The 21,127-nt window shown below is 43.7% G+C and overlaps 2 protein-coding genes across 2 annotated transcripts in view; both read right to left on the bottom strand.

Moving 5' to 3' along the window:
• Nucleotides 1-819: 819 nt before the first annotated feature.
• vamp8 (vesicle-associated membrane protein 8 (endobrevin)) lies at nucleotides 820-6,793 on the bottom strand. Its single transcript, XM_029440506.1, has 3 exons — nucleotides 6,581-6,793; nucleotides 3,274-3,438; nucleotides 820-2,493 (listed from the first exon to the last, which is right to left on the bottom strand). Exons 1-3 carry the CDS (start codon nucleotides 6,593-6,595, stop codon nucleotides 2,305-2,307), a joined length of 369 nt encoding a protein of 122 aa, XP_029296366.1. The 5' UTR covers nucleotides 6,596-6,793; the 3' UTR covers nucleotides 820-2,304.
• A 3,621-nt stretch (nucleotides 6,794-10,414) lies between these two features.
• The window catches only part of ncaph (non-SMC condensin I complex, subunit H), a 12,255-nt gene continuing 1,542 nt past the window's right edge, over nucleotides 10,415-21,127 (bottom strand). The window contains exons 2-18 of the mRNA XM_029440014.1: nucleotides 20,810-21,032; nucleotides 20,612-20,702; nucleotides 20,419-20,511; nucleotides 19,918-20,035; nucleotides 19,633-19,766; nucleotides 18,937-19,126; nucleotides 18,714-18,796; nucleotides 18,134-18,321; nucleotides 17,838-17,983; nucleotides 17,097-17,203; nucleotides 13,737-13,856; nucleotides 13,479-13,586; nucleotides 12,779-12,922; nucleotides 12,368-12,478; nucleotides 12,132-12,202; nucleotides 11,185-11,260; nucleotides 10,415-10,601 (exon numbers count right to left, since the gene is read on the bottom strand). Of these exons, the coding sequence (XP_029295874.1) occupies nucleotides 10,542-10,601; nucleotides 11,185-11,260; nucleotides 12,132-12,202; nucleotides 12,368-12,478; nucleotides 12,779-12,922; nucleotides 13,479-13,586; nucleotides 13,737-13,856; nucleotides 17,097-17,203; nucleotides 17,838-17,983; nucleotides 18,134-18,321; nucleotides 18,714-18,796; nucleotides 18,937-19,126; nucleotides 19,633-19,766; nucleotides 19,918-20,035; nucleotides 20,419-20,511; nucleotides 20,612-20,702; nucleotides 20,810-21,027 (2,058 nt within the window). The 5' untranslated portion in view covers nucleotides 21,028-21,032 and the 3' untranslated portion in view covers nucleotides 10,415-10,541. The remainder of the gene's footprint in view (nucleotides 10,602-11,184; nucleotides 11,261-12,131; nucleotides 12,203-12,367; nucleotides 12,479-12,778; nucleotides 12,923-13,478; nucleotides 13,587-13,736; nucleotides 13,857-17,096; nucleotides 17,204-17,837; nucleotides 17,984-18,133; nucleotides 18,322-18,713; nucleotides 18,797-18,936; nucleotides 19,127-19,632; nucleotides 19,767-19,917; nucleotides 20,036-20,418; nucleotides 20,512-20,611; nucleotides 20,703-20,809; nucleotides 21,033-21,127) is intronic.

The following is a 21,127-nucleotide window of genomic DNA, read 5'->3' as shown; positions in this document are numbered from 1 at the left end:
CTGTTCTGGAGTGTAATGTGATTTATGTTGTATGATCTCTGAGGGCCTATTGGCCGACATGGACCCAGCGGGGGCAGCAGGGGGGGGGCTTTAACAGCTGACCGTGGTGCTGTGTTTATTGAATCAGTATCGGAGCCACATGTTGGTGTGGAGCTCGTGTGTCTGTTTTCCCTCCGTGGCCTCGATCGTCTCCTCACAGCAGCAGGAACTCTGAGCTGAAGTCAAACACACACTCTGCTGAACACACACTCTACTGAACACACACTCTGCTGAACACACACTCTACTGAACACACACTCTGCTGAACACACACTCTGCTGAACACACACTCTACTGAACACACACTCTGCTGAACACACGGATCCAAAATATCAGAGTTTCAATGGACGCCAACGACTTTCTCAAGATTTTCTGATTTTGATTGGAGAAACAACAACGAACAGTTTGATAATCTTAATTCTTAGACGCATCCTGCTGCTGGAAACTAATGAAGCTCAAATACAGCAGTAAGTGTGTGTGTGTGTGTGTGTGAAAATACTAAACCAAACCCATCCTGATGGCCCTCCACTTGTGTTATTTCTTATTTATAATGTAGTTTTTATCTTTCCCCCGTTACCCAGGTGTCTGTTGTTGACTTTGTATTTGTTATTTCTAAAGGGAGTACAGAGCAGGAAGAATAAAAAGCACCTCTGACTTCTTCAGATGATCAGACTCTGTCTCCAGACTCTGTCTCCAGACTCTGTCTCCAGACTCTGTCTCCAGACTCTGTCTCCAGACTCTGTCTCCACCTGCAGCTCAACAAACAGCATCACCACAGAGCCCAGAGAAATACTTTTTATTTCATATCAAGACCTTTAAAAGCGTTAAACATCATGCGTCAGAATCAGAGCGCGCTAATCAAACACTCGGGTACATCAGGTGAGATGAGGAGCCCCCTGTTCCTGGAGCATCATTAACATCACAGGTGTTATTGGTTCATTGTGGTTAAGAAAAGAAAGACATGAAAGTAAAGCATTAAATAAACAGATTCTTTCTTTAACACGTTATTGTAAATATACAGAAAGGTGAAACTATCGACTATTTACAGTTCATGACGGGAATCATTTTGACCTTTTTGATGCTAAACAGTACTGTAACAGAGAGGGGGGGGGTATAGGTTTACATAGACGCAGCACGGGGAGCCACAGGCGGCTGTAAATGATCCGTCTCAGCTGGAAGATGCAAGTGTGGGAACAGACCTTTAAAAAGTAACAATATGATTTTAATTGGTGTCGTATGGAGCGAAGAAGCTGCATCAACGTTCACTGAGCGTTTGTCTCGTGAACGAGTGACAACATTCTGGAAACAGACTGAAGAATAAAACCGCTCTCTTGCTCCGCTTGTTGTTGCGTCATGTGACTCGTCTGAAGACGACGGAGACGCGAGAGGAGCCGCTGTTCTCAGGATACATCGAAATGTAAAGAAGGTTTAACTTCTGTCGGTTTCATAACGATCAGATTTCTAGTTTAAACATTTACACGTACGTACAAATCTCGTTCTGGTGTCACCTTCCCGTCTGAGGACCGAGCGTTCGTTTGTCCTTTTCATTTTGCTTTTTTCAAAATGCTGCGTCGTTTTCAAACTTCAGGTCTCGTCATCGGTTACATTTTATATCCAAACTCAAACTTCGATGTACATTTAAAGTTACGAACCAATAAGGATCTGAAGGCAATATTCTGCAGACAAATTCTTTAATCATTTCTAGGACGATTACTTTGTCTTGATTGTCCGACTACAAAGAAACTGGAAGCAGGATAATAATAATAATAATAATAATAATAAGCCCACAAACGGTAACGTACATATCCAATACACAATCCAGCCTTTCATTAAGTAAAGTGTGACCTACAGTTGTTACAGATTTGTGTTTGTCAGCAGAAACAACATGTCGCCTGATTTATTTATACGTGATAACATTCGAGACATGTCGTAAAAGACTGGAGGAATCCAGCGCTTCATTCTGCACTCATGGAAGTGACATCAGCTGTCAGAGAGGAGGTGGGGATATCAAGCGTCCCCTGAGAACACATTTCTGCTGCCGTCAGGTGACCTTTCAAACACTTTGCTTTCATTCCTCACAAATTTTTAAAAAATGGCGACCCTAGAATTGTGTTTTGGAATGTTTCCTTCACCCTAAAGCACAACGAGCAGAAACTAGAGGAGGAGTGAGTTTCACCAGACTGAGGTTATGAGTCTATATATTACTTTGTAATCTGTGCAATAACAATGTGTTGACGATTGTATGTACATTATGTGTGTGTGTGTTTACGGTTTCTGGGTGGGAGTGATTATGGGAGGAGTCGCAGAGCCGCCGATAGGGATGACTCCGGTGGCCAGCAGGATGATGATGAGGACGATGATGAGGACGACGACCACGATGAGCACCACCAGCTTCACGTTCTTCCACCAGTAGGTGCGAGCCACTTTCTGAGACGTCTGCTTGAAGTTCTGAGCCTGAGCAGGGGGGGGGGGGGGGGGGGGGGGGGCACACACAAGACACATTGACACTCTGTGGGATTTCTTGTTGGGGTTTAGTGAGTACTACATCCGTTATGGTGTAGTTAATGCAGCATGATGGGTCATGATGGGTCATGATGGGTCATTGCTAACACCCATCATGGAGAGGAGCACAGCTGTTGCAGTGTACTTATATTTGTTAGTTTCAGTCTTCAAAAGTCACAAAAACGCAGGAAACAAAGTCACTGAAACACATTTTCTCTACTTTTGAAAGTCAGCTTTGCTTGAAGACTGGACAACTTTGTTCTGTCCAAAGGTAACTTTTGTTTTATACTCTTCAGTTTTTACAGATAAGACAAACAAGATGTATTAATGTTACCTTTGAACAGAGCAGAGCTGTTTGTTTGTCACTATGTGTTATCATTGTGACAGCTGACAGACGGGAGCTGTGGAGCCGGTATGTTGCCGTCTAGATATGTTGGAAGAAGACTTCCTGCTCTCAAGGGGATAGTTCAGATCTGATGTTTTATTTTTTATAAACGCCGTCTTCAACAACACTGTGTACATGTGGCCCAGCGGTTCATCGGGTTCACTTGTGTTCTGTAATGTTCGGAATCTGACTGGTTTAACTGGTTTTCCTGATGATTATCACTGAGCTCATTGCTAAGCAACCTCTTTATTACAAGCTCACAGCACACCAAAGAAACATCGCTGCACATGTGGGAACAGACTCCACACACACAAAGTTAAAGGATGAACTCCTGAGCTCAGACTCACCCCGGCTTGCAGGTCTTCTGACTTTCCCATGAGGTCGTCCAGTCTCTCTCCTCGGGCCAGGATCCGGTCCACATTCTGCGTCATGATGTTTTTCACTCCATCCACCTGATCCCTCAGGGTCTGCACCTTGTCCTGGGGCTCCGGCTCCGCCGCTGCTCCCCGCTCCTGGGAGGGGACAGAAAGAGGTCATTCAAGAAAAGAAGTTGAGGAGCAGAGTGTCACATGAGCGCTGCTCTCAAAAACTCGACAGCAACATCTCTTCATAGAAATCATGACCCGGTTACTGAAGATGATCCACAGATCATGTTGTGAGAAGCTTCATGTAGGAACTATTTTCTTTCTATCCGAACTACACCTGCCAAGAACGGAGCTCTCTCCACAAAGAATCTTGTGTTTACCAGAGACGTGCTCAGAACTCATTCAGCAGGAAAAAACACAATGTAGATTTATAAACGGCACTACAGGTAAGAGTTTCAAGTTTAGGAATAAGAGGAAGAATACGTGTTGGGGTGAAATCAACGTGGCCTTTTCAGCCTGTTCTCTGGACACATTTTTACTGTAAAGCCTTTAATATTATTGTATTTATCTTTATCCCGAGGGTCTGGATTCATCTGTGCGACACCAGCACAAGTCAATAAAGCAGCGATTGTAAAGTAAACATAACGATCAGCATCAGTCTTGTATCTTCAGACAACTGGAGGTGTGTTAGAGGGACAGACGTCACAGCCTGCAGTCAAACCAGCTTCTTACATCTCTGGGAACGCCTGCTGTACGCGTCTGATATTACACGCCCGTAGAGAGTGTGTGTGTGTGTGTGTGTGTGTGTGTGTGTACAGTAACTTCTATGTCCCATAAGCCAGCACCAGACTGGAAACAAAACTGTCTCCAGGAAACAGAGCATGTTTTTGCTGCTTCACCTTCTCTCCCATCACCCCCCACCCCCCCATGCTCCCTGTTCCTTCCTCTACCCCCCCCCCCCCCCCCCCCCCCCCCCCCCGTTAGTTGACTAATCGATTAGTAATAACCAACTATTTGTATAATTTAGTTATGGTTAAAGTCATTCTTTATGCAAAAACATTCACATAATTCTGTTTCTCGGAGATTTCCTGCTTTTCTCTTATATTAAAGTGAATGATTTATTCCCAAGAAGGTTATGAGAACTTCTTTGGAAAACATGATTCAAAGTGGAGCTTTTGGATGATTCTTTGTAGGTCGGTAGAGGAAATAGTTCCTCCATGAAACAGCTCACAGGTCTGTGGATTATCTGAGACGTTAATGTTCAGTGTTTCTGATGTGTTTTCTTTACTTTGAGCAGCACAAGTTGATGCCATGTAGAGAAATAATCACCAACTATTTTTGATAAATCGATGAATCAGTAAAGTAATTGTTGATGCAAAAGTCTTCTCTGTTTTACATCATATTAAAAGTGACAAAACAAGACATGTTTTAGTTTCTTTATGTCCCATTAAATCACATATTTCAGCATCAGAGGTCTAGCTGAGCGTCCTGTTTAACGCTTTTATTTACCCGCCATACAAGATAGAAACATGTCCCTCCCAGTTTCATACAGTTTGTCTGACAGTCCAGAACTCAAAACATATTCCCTTTACCTTGACATTTAACAGAGAAAAGCAATAATTCATATTTGAGAGGATTTATTTTGGCATTTGGGTTTGAAGAAGACTTAATCAGTAAAATAGTTGCCGATTTATTTTCTGTTGATGGATTTATCTTTGCAGCTCAAGAATAAACTGGGTTTACTCTCCGTCTCCTTTATCAGTATTAGTAGTTTAGTGAGGCGCACTGAATGGCTGACAGCTATCAGGTATCAACAACAGAAAGAGGAAGACAGAAACATGTACAAGACGTTCGCGGCTACATCAAGTGTCCTATTCAAATATTTGGACTGTTGTGTAATCCTTGTAGAGGAAAGAAGTGGCTTTAGCATCAAACAAAAGCCTGACGATAATTAAGGCACCTTGTAAATACGTGTCTGACACGTAACGAACAGGGATGAGACATAAGGAAGTGTGGTCGAAAATGTGAATAAGAAGAATCAAATCTTCCCTGTTAAAACGTTTGACCGGCTGTAAATGCAAAGCATGATAGGCCACATTAAATCCTCACTGTTCACATCCTAACCTAGTCAAATGTGAAACAACCCTAATCAGTAAGCAGGCAGTGAGATTTTACCCACTAAAGGCTGATGTAAAACATAATAAAAGCTGCAGACGACAGCAGAACACTGACGGTTCATCTCGTCCCCTCTGCACGGCGGAGTCACCGTTTCATGTTGAGACTCCAACAGACCCCGTGGTCCCGTGGTGTTTCAGAAGATTTGTGTGAGATAATATGTTAAACAAATAATAACAAGGCTGTTAATAACACAGATAGGGCTGCAACTAAGGATTGTTTCAATTATCGATTAATGTTTGGCATATAAAATGTCAGAAGATAGTCGGATACGTTTTTAAATGTCTTGTTTTGTTAGTCCAAAACCAAACGATGTTCACTTTAAAAGCAAGTATTCTCCAGAGAGGATGAAAACAACATTAACCCTTTTTTGCAAGAAAAAGTTATTAAACAATTAATCAATTATCAAACTATTATTTTTCCATCAATAATTGATTGAAGCCCTGACAGTTAAAGTTAAGTAAAACATGTTCAGCCAATTATTATAGTATTATTAGGTACAAAGAATTAATAGCAAACCTGTTGGTACACAATATTACCCGGATGTAATGCTAATACATGAGTGGCACACACTGGGCAGAAGCTAATCTAAGTTAGCAGTTAGCTCAAGACGTAAAAGTTGACATTTTACACTAAAAAGTGCTCAAATGTGGCAGTTGGTAATGACGTTAGCATTAAATTGCCACATTTCTGAATGGAGTTTGGTTACAGGCGCCAGGCTCAACCGACCACCGGTGAAGCAACACTTTGAAATATGCGGAAAACGTTTTTATCAGTTAGTGAAATTAAACCTGACAACATGTTAGCGGATCAAAGTGGCGCGTGAAGCGTCTGGCCTAGCTTAAGTGAGTGCAACATTAGCTTAACTTAATTAAACACCGTATTTCCACCGAAGTCGGTTTCTACAGTGTAATTAGGCCTTTTTTGTTTGAGACTTTATATCTTAACAACGAACAGTTAACATGCTCACTTAAACTTAAAGTTAAAGTTAAAGAGTTTAAATCCGATTTAATTTAGTATGTCCGGAAATACACCTGTTGTGTCGAGTGTGACGTTAAACATGGAGGCTTTCCAAACAACAGAAAACACACAAGCTTCATCTATTATCACCTACCGGATCAATGTCCATCCTGTGAGAAAACAAACCCACAACCCGCGGGGCAACTTTGTTTTAAGTTAACGCTGTTAAAAATCTTTATAAAACCTTTTCTTTTAAGTTTCTTTAGTTTGACGCTCCATCAGCAGCGAGTCGTTTCCTTGTGTTTCACTTCCTGGTTGTTTTTCCCTTTCAAACTAAATTCCTCCGCTTCGTGTGTGAAGCGGCCCGAACACACCCACTGCTTCCTGGTGCTCACACACAGCTGCACAGCTCTCCTATATTCTTTAAATTAATTACTTATGTTATTAAGACCTGTCACTTATTGCATTGATATAATGTGATCCATATAACACAATGTGTTTGTACTTCTGTATACAAACATATGAACAATAAAGAAAGTAAATAATACACTTTAAGATAACTTTTTAAAGTGTAAAGTGAGTGGTTAGCTTAATTATAACAAATGTGAATATTCCATATTTAACCATCATATCAAAATATACTGAAAACCACTATTGGCCTGAATTTGTTTTCAGGTGTTCTTCAGATCTTTATTCTGTAGAATACCGTTGATTAGCAAAGAAATTAGTTTTTTATATTATAATTACGGAAGCCCTATTTACATATGTGGGACATATCTGGTTTACATATGTTATCCCCCCTTGTTTTCCTATGATAATAAGTTATTTATTTAATTTTATTTATTCTCATTCCCGAGATAACGAGATATATTATTACGTTTAAATCATGGAACATTATTTTCTCGTGATCTCAAATTAATTATGTCATTATCTTGAGAAAGTTATTTATTTTATTTTGATATTTTGAGATAACAACGAAGAAAAAAAATACAAAAAGAAATTCGAACAAATGATAGAAAATAAGAAATAAAATAACTTTTCATGGAAAGTTTTATACATTTATTTGATATAATTTGTTATTTTTTTAGTTTATAATATATGTAATGACCTTATATGTATATTTTTTGTTAGACGTTGAACCATGACAATTGCGTACTTTTATTTTGAAGGCCCTTTCCCTTAATGTCCTTTATTGTCGTTGTTGTGGCTCCCCTCACTTTATCTTTAGTATGACTGTATACAAAGGTGTTTCCATCATATGTTGTCTGTTTGCCTAATTACTGATGCATCATAATGATTGTTAATAATCATAACTGTGTATTCTTCATGGCTGAACTCAGAGCTTTAGGTGTGAACAAGGTGTTATGTCATCTTTTGTGTTTACGATCAAACAAAAGGACTAAGCCAAGGTGTGCTAAGACTTACATAATATACAGTCTACAGCGAGAATCAAAATCACCATCGTTATTAAACAATCACAACTTAATTCAATGATATTCTTTCACCATAAAAAAGTTATTTATTAACAGCAGCTGAGCTTCAACAATAATAGATATTAGATTAGTAACAGGAAGGAGTTTATTTCTTAAAGCACTGGCATTTGAATTGACATCTTTTTGGCTTATTAAAATGCATGTTTAGTTTATTTGCACGATCAAGATAGATTAGATGGTGATGGTCTAGTGGTACGCCCTCCAAACAAACTGACCAGACTGCCACCAGTGTGCCCCTGAGCAAGGCACTTAACCCTGAGACTGTCCCCGTACTTAGTTCAATGTCGCTCTGGATAAGAGCGTCGGCTCAGTGACCTGTACTGTAGTGTAATACTGTAGGAACTGTAAATAAATCATAACCCTGTATGTGCACTTTGAAGTCAGCTGTTAGTATTTATCATATGTGCAATATAATCATAGTATGTTTACATCATTAGTATGTTATTTTTAATCCTGGTAGTATCTCCAGAGTCCTCAGGGATGCACAGTAGCTATTATAAAGTTGTAGTTAACAAATTAAGATTATAAAAAAAAAGAAAAATGCAAATCTGCCACAACTCATTTTTTAAATCAAAGCTTATATTTTCTGCTGCCTTTTATAAAAACATTTTTTTATTACACTGCAACTTGTATTCCTGTATTTTAAACCTCTTATTCTATTTTTATCTTGTTTTAATTTTCTACTCTTTGCTCTTTAATGAGCTAATAACTAATAAAGTGTTTATTTTGCATGTATCACATGATGTTGAAATGTGCTTAATAAATAAACCTGTCTGAGCCTCAGTATGAAATATAAACCTTTGCAACTCATTCCTTAAACAATAAGTCAGTTTCTCCACATCACATGTGATTAGATGAAGATCAGGAACTGAGATATATATATAAATATATATATATATTTATATATATGTGAGGACGATACGGGATTACAATCACTGCTGTTTGTTTTCTAAATGAATCAATGAAATGAAACAGAAGTGATGGTGTTTCTCAGCCGACTCAGTGACGTAGCTTCATACCGAGTCCCACCCAGCCAGCTGCACCGACCGGTTCCACCTCCATGTAGGAAGGTGGAGGAGACGCTTGAAAGCCGTCACGTCAGACAACTTGTGGGCGGCTCTGAATCACAAGCAGCTAAAAATAACTAACATTGTGTTTAGTTTGTAAGACAATGGACCTGGCAAGAGTGAAACACTGTTATTATATCATAAGTGTTGCATTGAAAACATGAATCGTGAAGAAAAAAGGCCTCAAGATTGAGAATTAAAGGTTCCGTGTCGTAAATAAGTTGTTTCTGTCACGTTAACGGATGTTTTAATCAAGGAAGACATGACACTTCTGTGCAACGTTTGTCAATACATGACATACTTTAAAAGACATTAAAAGTTTAACCGACTAGAAGAGCAGCAACATATAATGTAATTGTAAAAAGACACATATTCAGACTTCATGACGCTTCAGAGGAAGTTTACCATGTTTTACATTAAAGCACGTAAACATGTTCTATAACTTACAGCATGTTTTAGAAAAAAGCTTTTATTTCGTTTGACAATATACATTTGTTGTGCGGCGGTGGAGAAGCTGAATTATCTACACGCAGGATCAAGAGTACAGAACACACAGGAAGGGAAGTGATGCTGCACATTTCATTATTTCAAACTGAATTTGCTAGAGAATTAATAAAAATAATAATAAAATAAAAAATAAAAAATAAAATAAAAAATAAAAAATAAAAAATAAAATTAAACTAGCGAGACAGAGTCAGACAGAGACAGAGAGAGAGAGAGAGAAAACAGAGAGACAGACAGAGAGACAGACAGAGAGAGAGAAAACAGAGAGACAGACAGAGAGACAGACAGAGAGAGAGAAAACAGAGAGACAGACAGAGAGACAGACAGAGAGAGAGAAAACAGAGACAGACAGAGAGACAGACAGAGAGAGAGAAAACAGAGACAGACAGAGAGACAGACAGAGAGAGAAAACAGAGAGACAGACAGAGACAGAGCGAGAGAGAGACAGAGAGAGAGACAGACAGAGAGAGAGAGAGACAGAGAGAGAGAGACAGAGAGAGAGAGAGAAAACAGAGAGACAGAGAGAGACAGAGCGAGAGAGAGACAGAGAGAGAGACAGACAGAGAGAGAGAGAGACAGAGAGAGAGAGACAGAGAGAGAGAGAGAAAACAGAGAGACAGACAGAGACAGAGAGAGACAGAGCGAGAGAGAGACAGAGAGAGAGACAGACAGAGAGAGAGAGACAGAGAGAGAGAGAGACAGAGAGAGAGAGACAGAGAGAGAGAAAACAGAGAGACAGAGAGAGACAGAGAGACAGAGAGAGAGGGAGAGACAGACAGAGACAGAGAGAGACAGAGAGAGACAGAGGGAGAGAGAGACAGAGAGAGAGACAGAGAGAGAGAGAAAACAGAGAGAGACAGAGCGAGAGAGAGACAGAGAGAGAGACAGAGAGACAGACAGAGAGAGAGAGAAAACAGAGAGAGACAGACAGAGAGAGAGAGAGACAGAGAGAGAGAGAGACAGAGACACAGAGAGAGAGAGAGAAAACAGCAACAAGGAAGATGTGAGAGACAAGCAGTGATTCTCCAGAAGACATCCCATCATTCACGTCTCAGCGACCTTGTCGGATGATGATATCTGACATGTCATCGACCTTCACCAGCTCCAAATTCTGCAAAAACAACATATTCCACATCGTACACAATAAAGAGAAATGAATAAATCTTTCAATAGATTTCTGAATGAGTTCAGTTCCTTTAATGTTTGTAAGTCAGACGTTCTTTCTGTCTCCAGGAAAAATGTTCATTTAATGTGAAGAACATTAAGACGAGAACACGCGACAGGAGTAGCTGCCTCGGGATTATTGTTATTAGATTAATCTGAAGATTAATTTCTTGATTTATGGTCAGAAAAGTCTTTAAATGTCTTGTTCTGTCCAAAACACAAAGACACTTTAAATCATGGAAAGCAGAGAATTGATGGATTATCAACATAGTAATAATTTCTAATGAAACAGGATATAATCTGGATATAATCTGGACTTTATACTTCATATCAAGCTGGATGTTAAACAGGAATATAAAGACAAAAGAAGAAAGTTGTTCTAGGTTTGGATCTTCTCATCTAACTGTCGGCAATTACTTTAAATATTCTAAACATTTAAAGTATCAATACTTTGTCTCTAAACTTTCACAGAACTAATACAACAATGCAACTTCTGTTCTGTGCAATGAACAGACTAAAACTAAACTCACCTTTTCATTGGCGAGATGAAGCAGAGCCACGAAGGCCAGCGGCACCGACAGGTTCTGAGCCATCGCGCTCGGCAATCTGAGACGAGAGAAAGAAAAACAATCAAGTTCCCTTCATGAGTCCTGCAGGTCAGACTCAGTCCTGCAGGTCAGGCTCACTCAGTCCTGCAGGTCAGACTCAGTTCTGCAGGTCAGACTCAGTCCTGCAGGTCAGACCCCTCAGTTCTGCAGGTCAGACTCAGTCCTGCAGGTCAGACCCAGTCCTGCAGGTCAGGCTCACTCAGTCCTGCAGGTCAGACTCAGTTCTGCAGGTCAGACTCAGTCCTGCAGGTCAGACTCAGTCCTGCAGGTCAGGCTCACTCAGTCCTGCAGGTCAGACTCAGTCCTGCAGGTCAGACTCAGTCCTGCAGGTCAGACCCAGTCCTGCAGGTCAGACCCAGTCCTGCAGGTCAGACTCAGTCCTGCAGGTCAGACTCAGTCCTGCAGGTCAGACTCAGTCCTGCAGGTCAGACTCAGTTCTGATGCCAGCTGTTTCAAACATCTCTGCCGGGCTAGACAGCAGATTCCTCCCCCAGTGGTCAGCTGTTATATACTTAAGAACCTGCACACATCTTACACTTTTAAGTTAAATATAATATAATTAGTTTTTTGTATATTTATTTATTAAGTTTTTAAAAAATATATATTTGCTCTTATTTTTACTCCAAAGAAGGTTCCTTGTATTGAACAAATTCAGATTCTTATTACAACGTAACGCTACAGGTCGATCTTTCTTTACAAGAATATAAACACATTGGAGAAGAATCTCCGTCTCAAAGCAGAATCTGATCCACCGCATCAACAGTGCATGTCTGTACACGTGCGCACATCTGTACACGTGTGCACGCCATGCTCTTTAGTCCAGTCATTAGAGGCTCATTAGTGCGTGCAGGCAGGAGGTCGGCTCGTACCTTTGAAGCAGCGTCTTGGTGGTCTGACTGAAGACTTTCTCCCCACACACTTTGTCCACAGCGTCCGCCTCCTGCGGGGATATTAAGGCGCGACAGATAAGTGTTACAAACAGGAGCACACAGCTCTGACCGGCTGGATGTTTCAACCCTGAAGCTGATGAATCGTAAGAAGTTGCAGACAGAAGTAAAACCTGTATGACTGAATAACAAGCGTCTCACGCTTCACTGAGATCTACCTCGCTGGGCTTTTCTGGGCTCTCGGTCAGAAGAGACCACATCCCGTTCTTGAGTCTCTTCATGTCCATCTTCTTTGCCGTCTTAGCGTAATTAATCTCAATCTTGTTGACCTGAAGAAAACAATAATGTAAGAATTAAATTCACGCACGATTTTGAGCATCAGTGTTTCTTTGACGGTTTTATATAAGAGCATTACAAAAGGTCGATGTCAGGGAGCACACTGTATGTTACGGAAGACAAACATATTTAAAACAGCACAGATTACTTTATTGGCTGAATGAACATGAGGTCCAGGCCACGTGTGTTGACGGAGCAGGAGCGCCATAATGTAGGTTAACTGGTAAGTGTGATGCAGCAGTAACCCGCCGTCATGCGTCCCTACAGCTCCACCTGCACTAAGTGTTACTCACCCTGTGTGGTTCTGGTACCAGATCCTGCTCCCCGTAGGTGGAGATGTCCTCCAGATCTTGTGAGGGCGGAGGCAGACTGTCGCCTGAAGGCTGCGTGTCGTCTGAACCTGCAAACCCTTCGACATCATCATCACTGTCACCCCCCTGGAGAGGAAGACGGACAAAGACAGATTATTTGAGTTGTGGTTCTACAGTCCAGTATTGGGTACAGCTCACATAACCATGTGTGGGACAGGGGCTGATAAATGTACGTGTCTGCATTTCTGATGATATGACGGGCCGATAAAATAACGCTTTCACTACGCGCACGCCACACATGCGATGACATCTGCAGAGTGGAGGCACCTGAAGTCTTTTTAGCTTTGCTTGTTGGACCTAAAAGGACTGAAGCTGCTTGTGTTTTGTTTGCACATCACCTGCTGTTCGTGTTTGTAGCTCAGAGACTAATTGAGACGAGTTTTAACTATTGTATCGCCACATAATGGGATCCTGTTTTTATTATTATTCAGTCAAAGCAACAGTCTGTAAAGCAAACACTGATTCACAGAAGACATAATAATCCTACTATAGGTGGGAATGTTTTGAGTTGTAAAACATCTGGATGTCTGCAGAATATCACACACACACAGATATATAACTTGTAATAATATGCATATGGATGTACTCTGTATCTCAGCTCTACCAGATAAAGAGTTCAGACCTGGAGACCTGGACAGAAGTTGGCCGTGTCGTTGGCGTTGTTGTAGTCGTAGTCTCCGATGCCTTCTCCGAGCTCTCCGGACAGCCTCTTCTGGCCTTCTTGACTCAACTAGAGGAAATAAAAGCAAAAACATTCCCCTCAGATTATACGGCGTCTCAATTTGGTGAAAAATCGAATTCTGTATGAAAAGCCGAGGAATGAATTTGTTTCAGCAAACATCCGACTCACTTCCCCGCGAGCGTCGTGTTTGTAACTCACCGAGCTGGAGGGTTTGAGGCTGAGCTGCGAGAGCTTCTCCGGGGGAAACTGGAAGTCTGCGGGCAGAGTGGTCTTCTTGTTGCTGCCACTGAGAGCAGACCTGCTGTTGGTCGTCGCAGCCTGCGAAGGGAAAGCAGTCAGGTTCATATCAGAGATTCAGACCAGAGTGACAGTGATGGTGTCACATCACACCAGGTAACTTCAGGGAACATGTGATTGTCTTCACCACCAGACTTTACAGGTTGGAGCTGCTGCAGAAAAACCTTATCACCATGTGTGTTTTATGACATATTGATCGATGCCGATAGTTATTAGGATATATACATTTAAGAATAATAACAACAATGCTCAAAAAGAAAACGACTTCATGAAAAAAAGGGAAAGGAGAGACCCTGCCTGGAGGAAGCCCGGGGCCCCCGCCTGGAGCCAGGCCCAGAGGCCTTGTTTGTTTGTTAGGCCGTGTTTGCCACGGAGCCCGGTCAGGCACAGCCCGAAGAAGCTACGTGGTGCCATCCATCCATCCATCCATCCATCCATCCATCCATCCATCCATCCATCCATCCATCCATCCATCCATCCATCCATCCATCCATCCATCCATCCATCCATCCATCCATCCATCCATCCATCCATCCATCCATCCATCCATCCATCCATCCATCCATCCATCCATCCATCCATCCATCCATCCTGTGGGCCCACCACTCATGGGAAAAACCGCTGGGGTCGGGTGCGCTGTCACACGCGTGGCAGTGATGGTCAGGGACCTCGACGGACCAGACCCGGGCAGCAGAGGCTGGCTCTGGGGACGTAGAACGTCACCTCTCTGTGGGGGAAGGAGCCGGAACTAGTGCGGGAGGTGGAGCGCTACCAATTGGATCTGGTGGGGCTTACCTCCACGCACAGTCTTGGCTCTGGAACCATACTCCTGGATAGGGGTTGGACTCTATTCTTCTCTGGAGTTGCCCAAGGTGTGAGGCATCGGGCCGGGGTGGGGATACTCACTAGTCCCCGGCTAAACGCCGCTACGTTGGAGTTTACCCCGGTGGACGAGAGGGTCGCCTCCCTACGCCTTCGGGTTATGGGGGGGGAAACTGACTGTTGTGTGTGCCTATGCCCCAAACCGCAGTTCGGAGTATTCGGCCTTCTTGGAGACCCTGAATGGAGACCCTGAATGGAGCCCTGCAGGGGGCTCCAGTAGGGGACTCCGTAGTCTTACTGGGAGACTTCAACGCACACGTAGGAAACGATGGAGACACCTGGAGAAGCGTGATTGGGAGGAAGGGCCTCCCTGATCTAAACCCAAACTGTCGTTTATTGTTGGACTTCTGTGCTAGTCATGGAATGGCCATAACAAACACCATGTTCGAAGATAAGGATGCTCATAAGTGCACGTGGTACCAGAGCACCCTAGGCCAAAGGTCAATGATCTATTTTGTAATCGTATCATCTGATCTGAGGCCGCATGTTTTGGACACTCGGGTGAAGAGAGGGGCTGGAGCTGTTGACTGATCACCATCTGGTGCCGAGTTGGATCAAGGGGTGGGGGAAGACTCTGGACAGACCTGGTAAACCCAAATGGGTAGTGCGGGTGAACTGGGAACGTCTGGAGGAAGCCCCTGTCCTGGGGATTTTCAACTCACACCTCCGGCGGAGCTTTTCAGACATCCCTGTGGAGGTTGGGGGCATTGAACCCGAGTGGGCGATGTTCAAAACCTCTATTGCTGAAGCTGCAGTGATGAGATGTGGTCTCAAGGTCTTAGGTGCCTCAAGGGGCGGTAACCCTCGAACACCGTGGTGGTCTTCACTCTCGCAAGGATCCTGGAGGGGGCCTGGGAGTACGCCCATCCGGTCTACATGTGTTTTGTGGATCTGGAGAAGGCGTATGACCGGGTCCCCCGGGTGATACTGTGGGAGGTGCTGCGGGAATATGGGGTGAGGGGGTCACTTTTGAGGGCCATCCAATCCCTGTACGCCCAAAGCGAGTTGTGTCCGGATACTCGGCAGTAAGTCGGACTCGTTTCCAGTGAATGTTGGCCTCCGCCAGGGCTGCGCTTTATCACCAATCCTGTTTGTGATTTTCATGGATAGGATATCGAGGCGTAGTCGTGGAGGAGAGGGGTTGCAGTTCGGTGACCTGAGGATCTCATCGCTGCTCTTTGCAGATGATGTGGTCCTTATGGCATCATCGGTCTGTGACCTTCAACAGTCACTGGATCGGTTCGCAGCAGAGTGTGAAGCGGTTGGGATGAGGATCAGCACCTCAAAATCTGAGGCCATGGCTCTCAGCAGGAAACCGGTGGATTGCCTACTCCGGGTAGGGAATGAGCCTTTACCCCAAGTGAAGGAGTTCAAGTACCTTGGGATCTTGTTCGCGAGTGAGGGGATGATGGAGCGAGAGATTGGCCAGAGAATCGGAGCAGCGGGGGCGGTAATGCAGTCGATTTACCGCACCGTTGTGACGAAAAGAGAGCCGAGCCAGAAGGCAAAGCTCTCAATATACCGGTCGATCTTCGTTCCTACCCTCACTTATGGTCATGAAGGCTGGGTCATGACCGAAAGAACGAGATCACGGGTACAAGCGGCCGAAATGGGTTTTCTCAGACGGGTGGCTGGCGTCTCCCTTAGAGATAGGGTGAGAAGCTCAGCCGCTGCTCCTTTACGTTGAAAGGATCCAGTTGAGGTGGTTCATCTAGTAAGGATGCCACATGGGCGCCTCCCTAGGGAGGTGTTCCAGACACGTCCAGCTGGGAGGAGACCCCGGGGAAGACCCAGGACTCAGTGGAGAGATTATATCTCCTCACTGGCCTGGGAACGCCTCAGGATCCCCCTAGTCGGAGCTGGAGGATGTGGCCCGGAGAAGGGAAGATTGGGGTTCCTTACTGGAGCTGCTGCCCCCGCGACCCGATCCCGGATAAGCGGTAGACGATGGATGGATGGATGGACAATGCTCAAACTAGTCTGCGAAGTCCAAAGAACCAGCTAGCTCCAGGTTAGCCTTATGCTAACTTGAATAAATAATTAAATCTTGCAGACTTTCCAAATGTTTTCAGAACAAATTAATAAAAAGTTCCGATAGTGAAACGAGTCATTTCATGCAGTACTAGTGACGGAGGACCTACGACTGCAGATAAAACAATAACTTTTGTATGTATTGGTATTCCATTGAGAATACATGTCATTACGCCATCATGGGAAAGAAAACTGTGGAAATTTACGAGGTCGTTTTATCACCAAGGTTTATACTGCAGTGATCGGCTGCCAGCAAAAGCACACAACGCTTCTAGATGTGGGTACAAGCAGATGAATGAGAGCAACGAAATATCAGGCTACATGTGAATATCTTGTATTTGTACTCACTCTTGTGGTGCGGAAGAAAGTGTCAAAGTTGACATCATCGTTAAAGTCTATCTCTATGTTCTTCTTCGGCTTCCTTTTACGCGGCTCCTTGTCAGGCATGTGGTCCACTAGAGCAGAGTAAGCAGATGGGAACAGATGCTATCGTTACTCCCCATTGATGTGAGGACAGCAGACAGTCTTCACACCTGCAGACTGAACACTCACCTGTTTGGACTGCACCTCGAGGAATGAAGAAAACTAAATAACTGTTCTTTGTATGGTGCACTTATATTGGTTTGGGTTATTTATAGCTAATAGTTGAATTAGCACAGTGTTCACAGTGTTCACTTATACGATTGTACCTGTTTGAAGCTATTGTACTTACAAGATTCTTGCTGTTCGGAGTTGTATCTCCATGATTGTTTGCACTTTTTGTCGCTTTGGACAAAAGCGTCAGATAAATTAAATTTAATGTGATGTACACAGTAGGGCACGAGCACCAGTAGCATATAATCTTGGCTGTTACAGAATCCTAAATAATCCCTTAAATACACAAGAATAAGACACGCGTGTAAACATTATGCTGCATCCAAATACATTTCCGGCATTTCATGACGGCTGAATATTGACTAAAACAAACTCTCACCTGCCTACACGTATCAAGTACATGAACAGAGGATAATAAGAAGCATTTCTTGCTAAAGGAAACTTACTGACCGCTCATTGTCTCTAATCGTGTGTTCAACCATCATTTTCACTCACACTTGTGCTTCGGCTTGAACTGCCAGTAGCCGGGTCCGGCCCACGCGGCCATGGTCCTGGGGCTGAAGTATGAATACTCCCTGGGCTGCGAGGACAGCTGCAGACACATGGTGGTGATGTCTCCCTCCCCGATGGGAATCACATCCCTGCAGCACACAAACACCAGCGTGAGCAAACATTCAAAACAACGAGCCCCAAAGGTATGTATGCATGTATATATGTATGTATATGTATATGTATACATACATATATATACAAACATCAGTGTTCCGCTGCTTTACATCCCACGACCGTACCTTCCTCTGCCGGAGCCAGAGGCCACACAGCCCTCCTTGTAGTCCTTGGATCTCTCCTCACACTCTTCCCCCCCCTCGTCAAAGTCGCCGTCGAAGTCAACGCAGTCGTCTTCTTCAGCCTCGGGCTCGGCGTTCACATCAAACACGTGTTCTCCCTGTTTCATCTTCTCCAGGAGCTGATTCATGGTCTGAAAGAAGCAGCACAGCCTCAGTATATAAGACTTACAGCTGGTTTATGATCACATGGGTAGAGAAGGTAGAAGAGCACGTTGAGTCAGACCTGCAGGACGCAGTGAAGTCCAGACGACTACCAGAACATTACCTGTTCCTCAAACACCTGATGCTAATCCACACAGTACAGCCTCCGGTCAGCAGGAACACGGTTACTCGTGTGCACATATTAAAAGGAATAGGCTAAACAACAGAGGATCAAACGTTTCTGTATGTGTGGTGGGTTTCACCTCAAAGAGAGATGGCAAACCGTAAAGAGGAATTTATGGTTTTATTACCGCTTAATCTGAGAAATGTGAAGGAATTACATCAGAACAATTTAAACTTCAGGTTTGGTGGTTTCTCTGACCTGCTCAGGGTTCCAGCTCGTGAAGGAGAAGTCCTGCAGCGACGGGCAGATGGAGCTTTTCTCCTTGGAGCGCTGCAGTCCGGCTGTCAGGAACACAACACAGAAAGATGCTTTTCTACCGAGCAGCAGCTCAAAAGATGAGATAGCTGAGTGGCACTAAAGCTCAGACAAACACCAGTGTTTAAAGACGACCTTGCGATTCATTTAAAATGATTTGTTTTACCCATGAACGGGGAAGCAGGGACTCCCTGTGCAGGAGGAGGAGAGTATGAGGGTCTGGAGTGCAGGAGCGTCATGTAGGAGGGAAACAGCAGCTCGCAGCGACTGTCCTCACTGAAGAGAACCGACAGGAAGACGCCGGCCGTGCTGCTCTCATCGAAGGACGAGGCCATCCGCTGAAACATGGGGTCCACCTGGGTAGGAAGTTCACATCCATATGAGAACAGCACTCGACAACATTAAAGTAAAGTGAGACTTTGCTGTCGGCTTCCCGACTCATTTAAACAAAGACAGAAAGAAAGACACGGCGTTCTGAAGCGCAAATAAGTAATGATCGAACACTCAGCAGATGATTTACTGTGGAGACACACTTCGTTTCATTCCATTAATTACAGACAACTAGCATCAATAAACACTCTGCAGCAGTAAATGTGTTCTTATAATGAAACAGGCGCGCGGCGCTGCAGAGTGTTTACTGCTAATGTCGTGCTGCTTTTTCATACTTCAGTGGACTAACACGCCTTCGCAGGTCTGTAGACCACGATGGAAACAATGAAGGAACCCTTTAGTTCCTTGAGAAGTAGCACCAGGACTGCTTCAGTCAGTTCTACCCTGGAGGTAACTCTGCTTACTGCATTCTGTCCAACAGCACAACTGTCATCTTTGAGGTGTGGGCTTCAGTTGTTGTGCGACACCGTACCTCACACTTCCTCTCAGACTCGGCGCTGTTGATGTTGCTCAGGTTCTGCTCGACTGTCCTCTTAGGAGGTCTCTTTCTTTTGGGCTGCTTGGCCGTCACTTCACCTCCTGTAACATTGTCCTCATCCTTCAGGTCTGTATATGCAAAAAGAATAAGAGAAAAAACTTAAAATAATGTGAGAAGATTGACTTTGTGTAGGACAAAGCAGGAAACCCTGCAGCCGAGCTCCAGTGACTTCAAATGAAAATCCAACAACACAAGACAAGCACATTGCGAGGGTCTCACCTTCTCCAGGTTTGGTCTCGGCCCCCAGGCCGCCCAGCACCCTGTAGGCATCCGCGTGTACAGCATCCACCCTCACAGCATAGATCTTTGTACTGGCATCCAAAGTGCCAGCTGCCACCTTTAACACACGGACGACTCCGGTCAAGTCAATCTTTACCACGCAGCCGAATATCACAGAAATCACAAATGTGCCTCGAGGGGTAATGCAAACATCAAACACACGACTCGCTGTGAAATAAAGCTGATGATTAGTCCATGCTAACCTCCGATAACTAACATGTAAGTAGTTCTTAATAATTACAACAGAAAGCAGCTTTCATCAGATACCACACAGTGCTGGACAGCGTAACGTAACACTTTAACGCTCTACTTCACTGAAGAGTCAAGCATTTAAAACATTTTCAGAACCTGCAAACACCAGGAAATGTCTTCAGATCAAATAACAGATACATTTGATTCTGGGGAACAACGGCTCATAAAGGAAATCAAACAAACTCAAACCTTGAAGTTTGTGATCTCAGAATCCTTCTGTTTGAGAATATCAGCCATGTAATCTATCAGATGAAGACCAAACGCATTTTTTGTGGTGATTTTCTGCCAAAAAGAAAAAAGAAATCCATTAGTCTTTGATGTTTCCGGTCTTAACACTCAAAAGTAATAGATGTAAAGTACATCTTATAGCACATATACTTACATTCTCAGTAGAGAGTTTTATGCAGGTGGAGTAATGCTCGGAGATCTGTGCATTTGACAGTTTAGGCACAGCAGCAGGTGTTCCTGCAGCACTGCATACAAAAATGAGATTCATGCTTTTAGAAATCACTTCACACTGATTGTCACTTAAGCCACACTCAAAGTTATGGTTTGCCAAACCTTGATCTGTACAGCTCACCTGTGAGATATGGAGTCATTAAAGGAGGAGTCAGGGGCAGCTTGGAGGTCAATGACTCTTGACCTTCGCCGCTGACGTCGTTCCTGCTCATCATCATTGCCGGGGAAGGCTGTCAGCAGCGGGGTGCTGCAGTCTGCAGGGGACATACCCTTGTTCTTCAAGGAGGATGACAGCCATCCCGGACGCATCCGGGACACGGGTGTGGAGGCTGCGCTCATCTTAGCTGGAGACAGAGACACAGATGCTACATGTTGACTCAGGTCCAAGATTCAAGGATTATTTATCGTGATTCAAATGCGGTAAAACGTGACAAGAAAA

Source organism: Cottoperca gobio, chromosome 9 (assembly GCF_900634415.1).
Source record: "Cottoperca gobio chromosome 9, fCotGob3.1, whole genome shotgun sequence".
In the NCBI taxonomy this organism is placed as follows: domain Eukaryota; kingdom Metazoa; phylum Chordata; class Actinopteri; order Perciformes; family Bovichtidae; genus Cottoperca; species Cottoperca gobio.
This window is presented reverse-complemented; position numbering and strand designations above follow the sequence as displayed.

Coding starts and splice junctions, on each gene's coding strand:
- vamp8 (XM_029440506.1), bottom strand. Junction 2,494..3,273: donor CAGAAGACCTGCAAGCCGGG/GTGAGTCTGAGC, acceptor CCCCCTGCTCAG/GCTCAGAACTTCAAGCAGAC.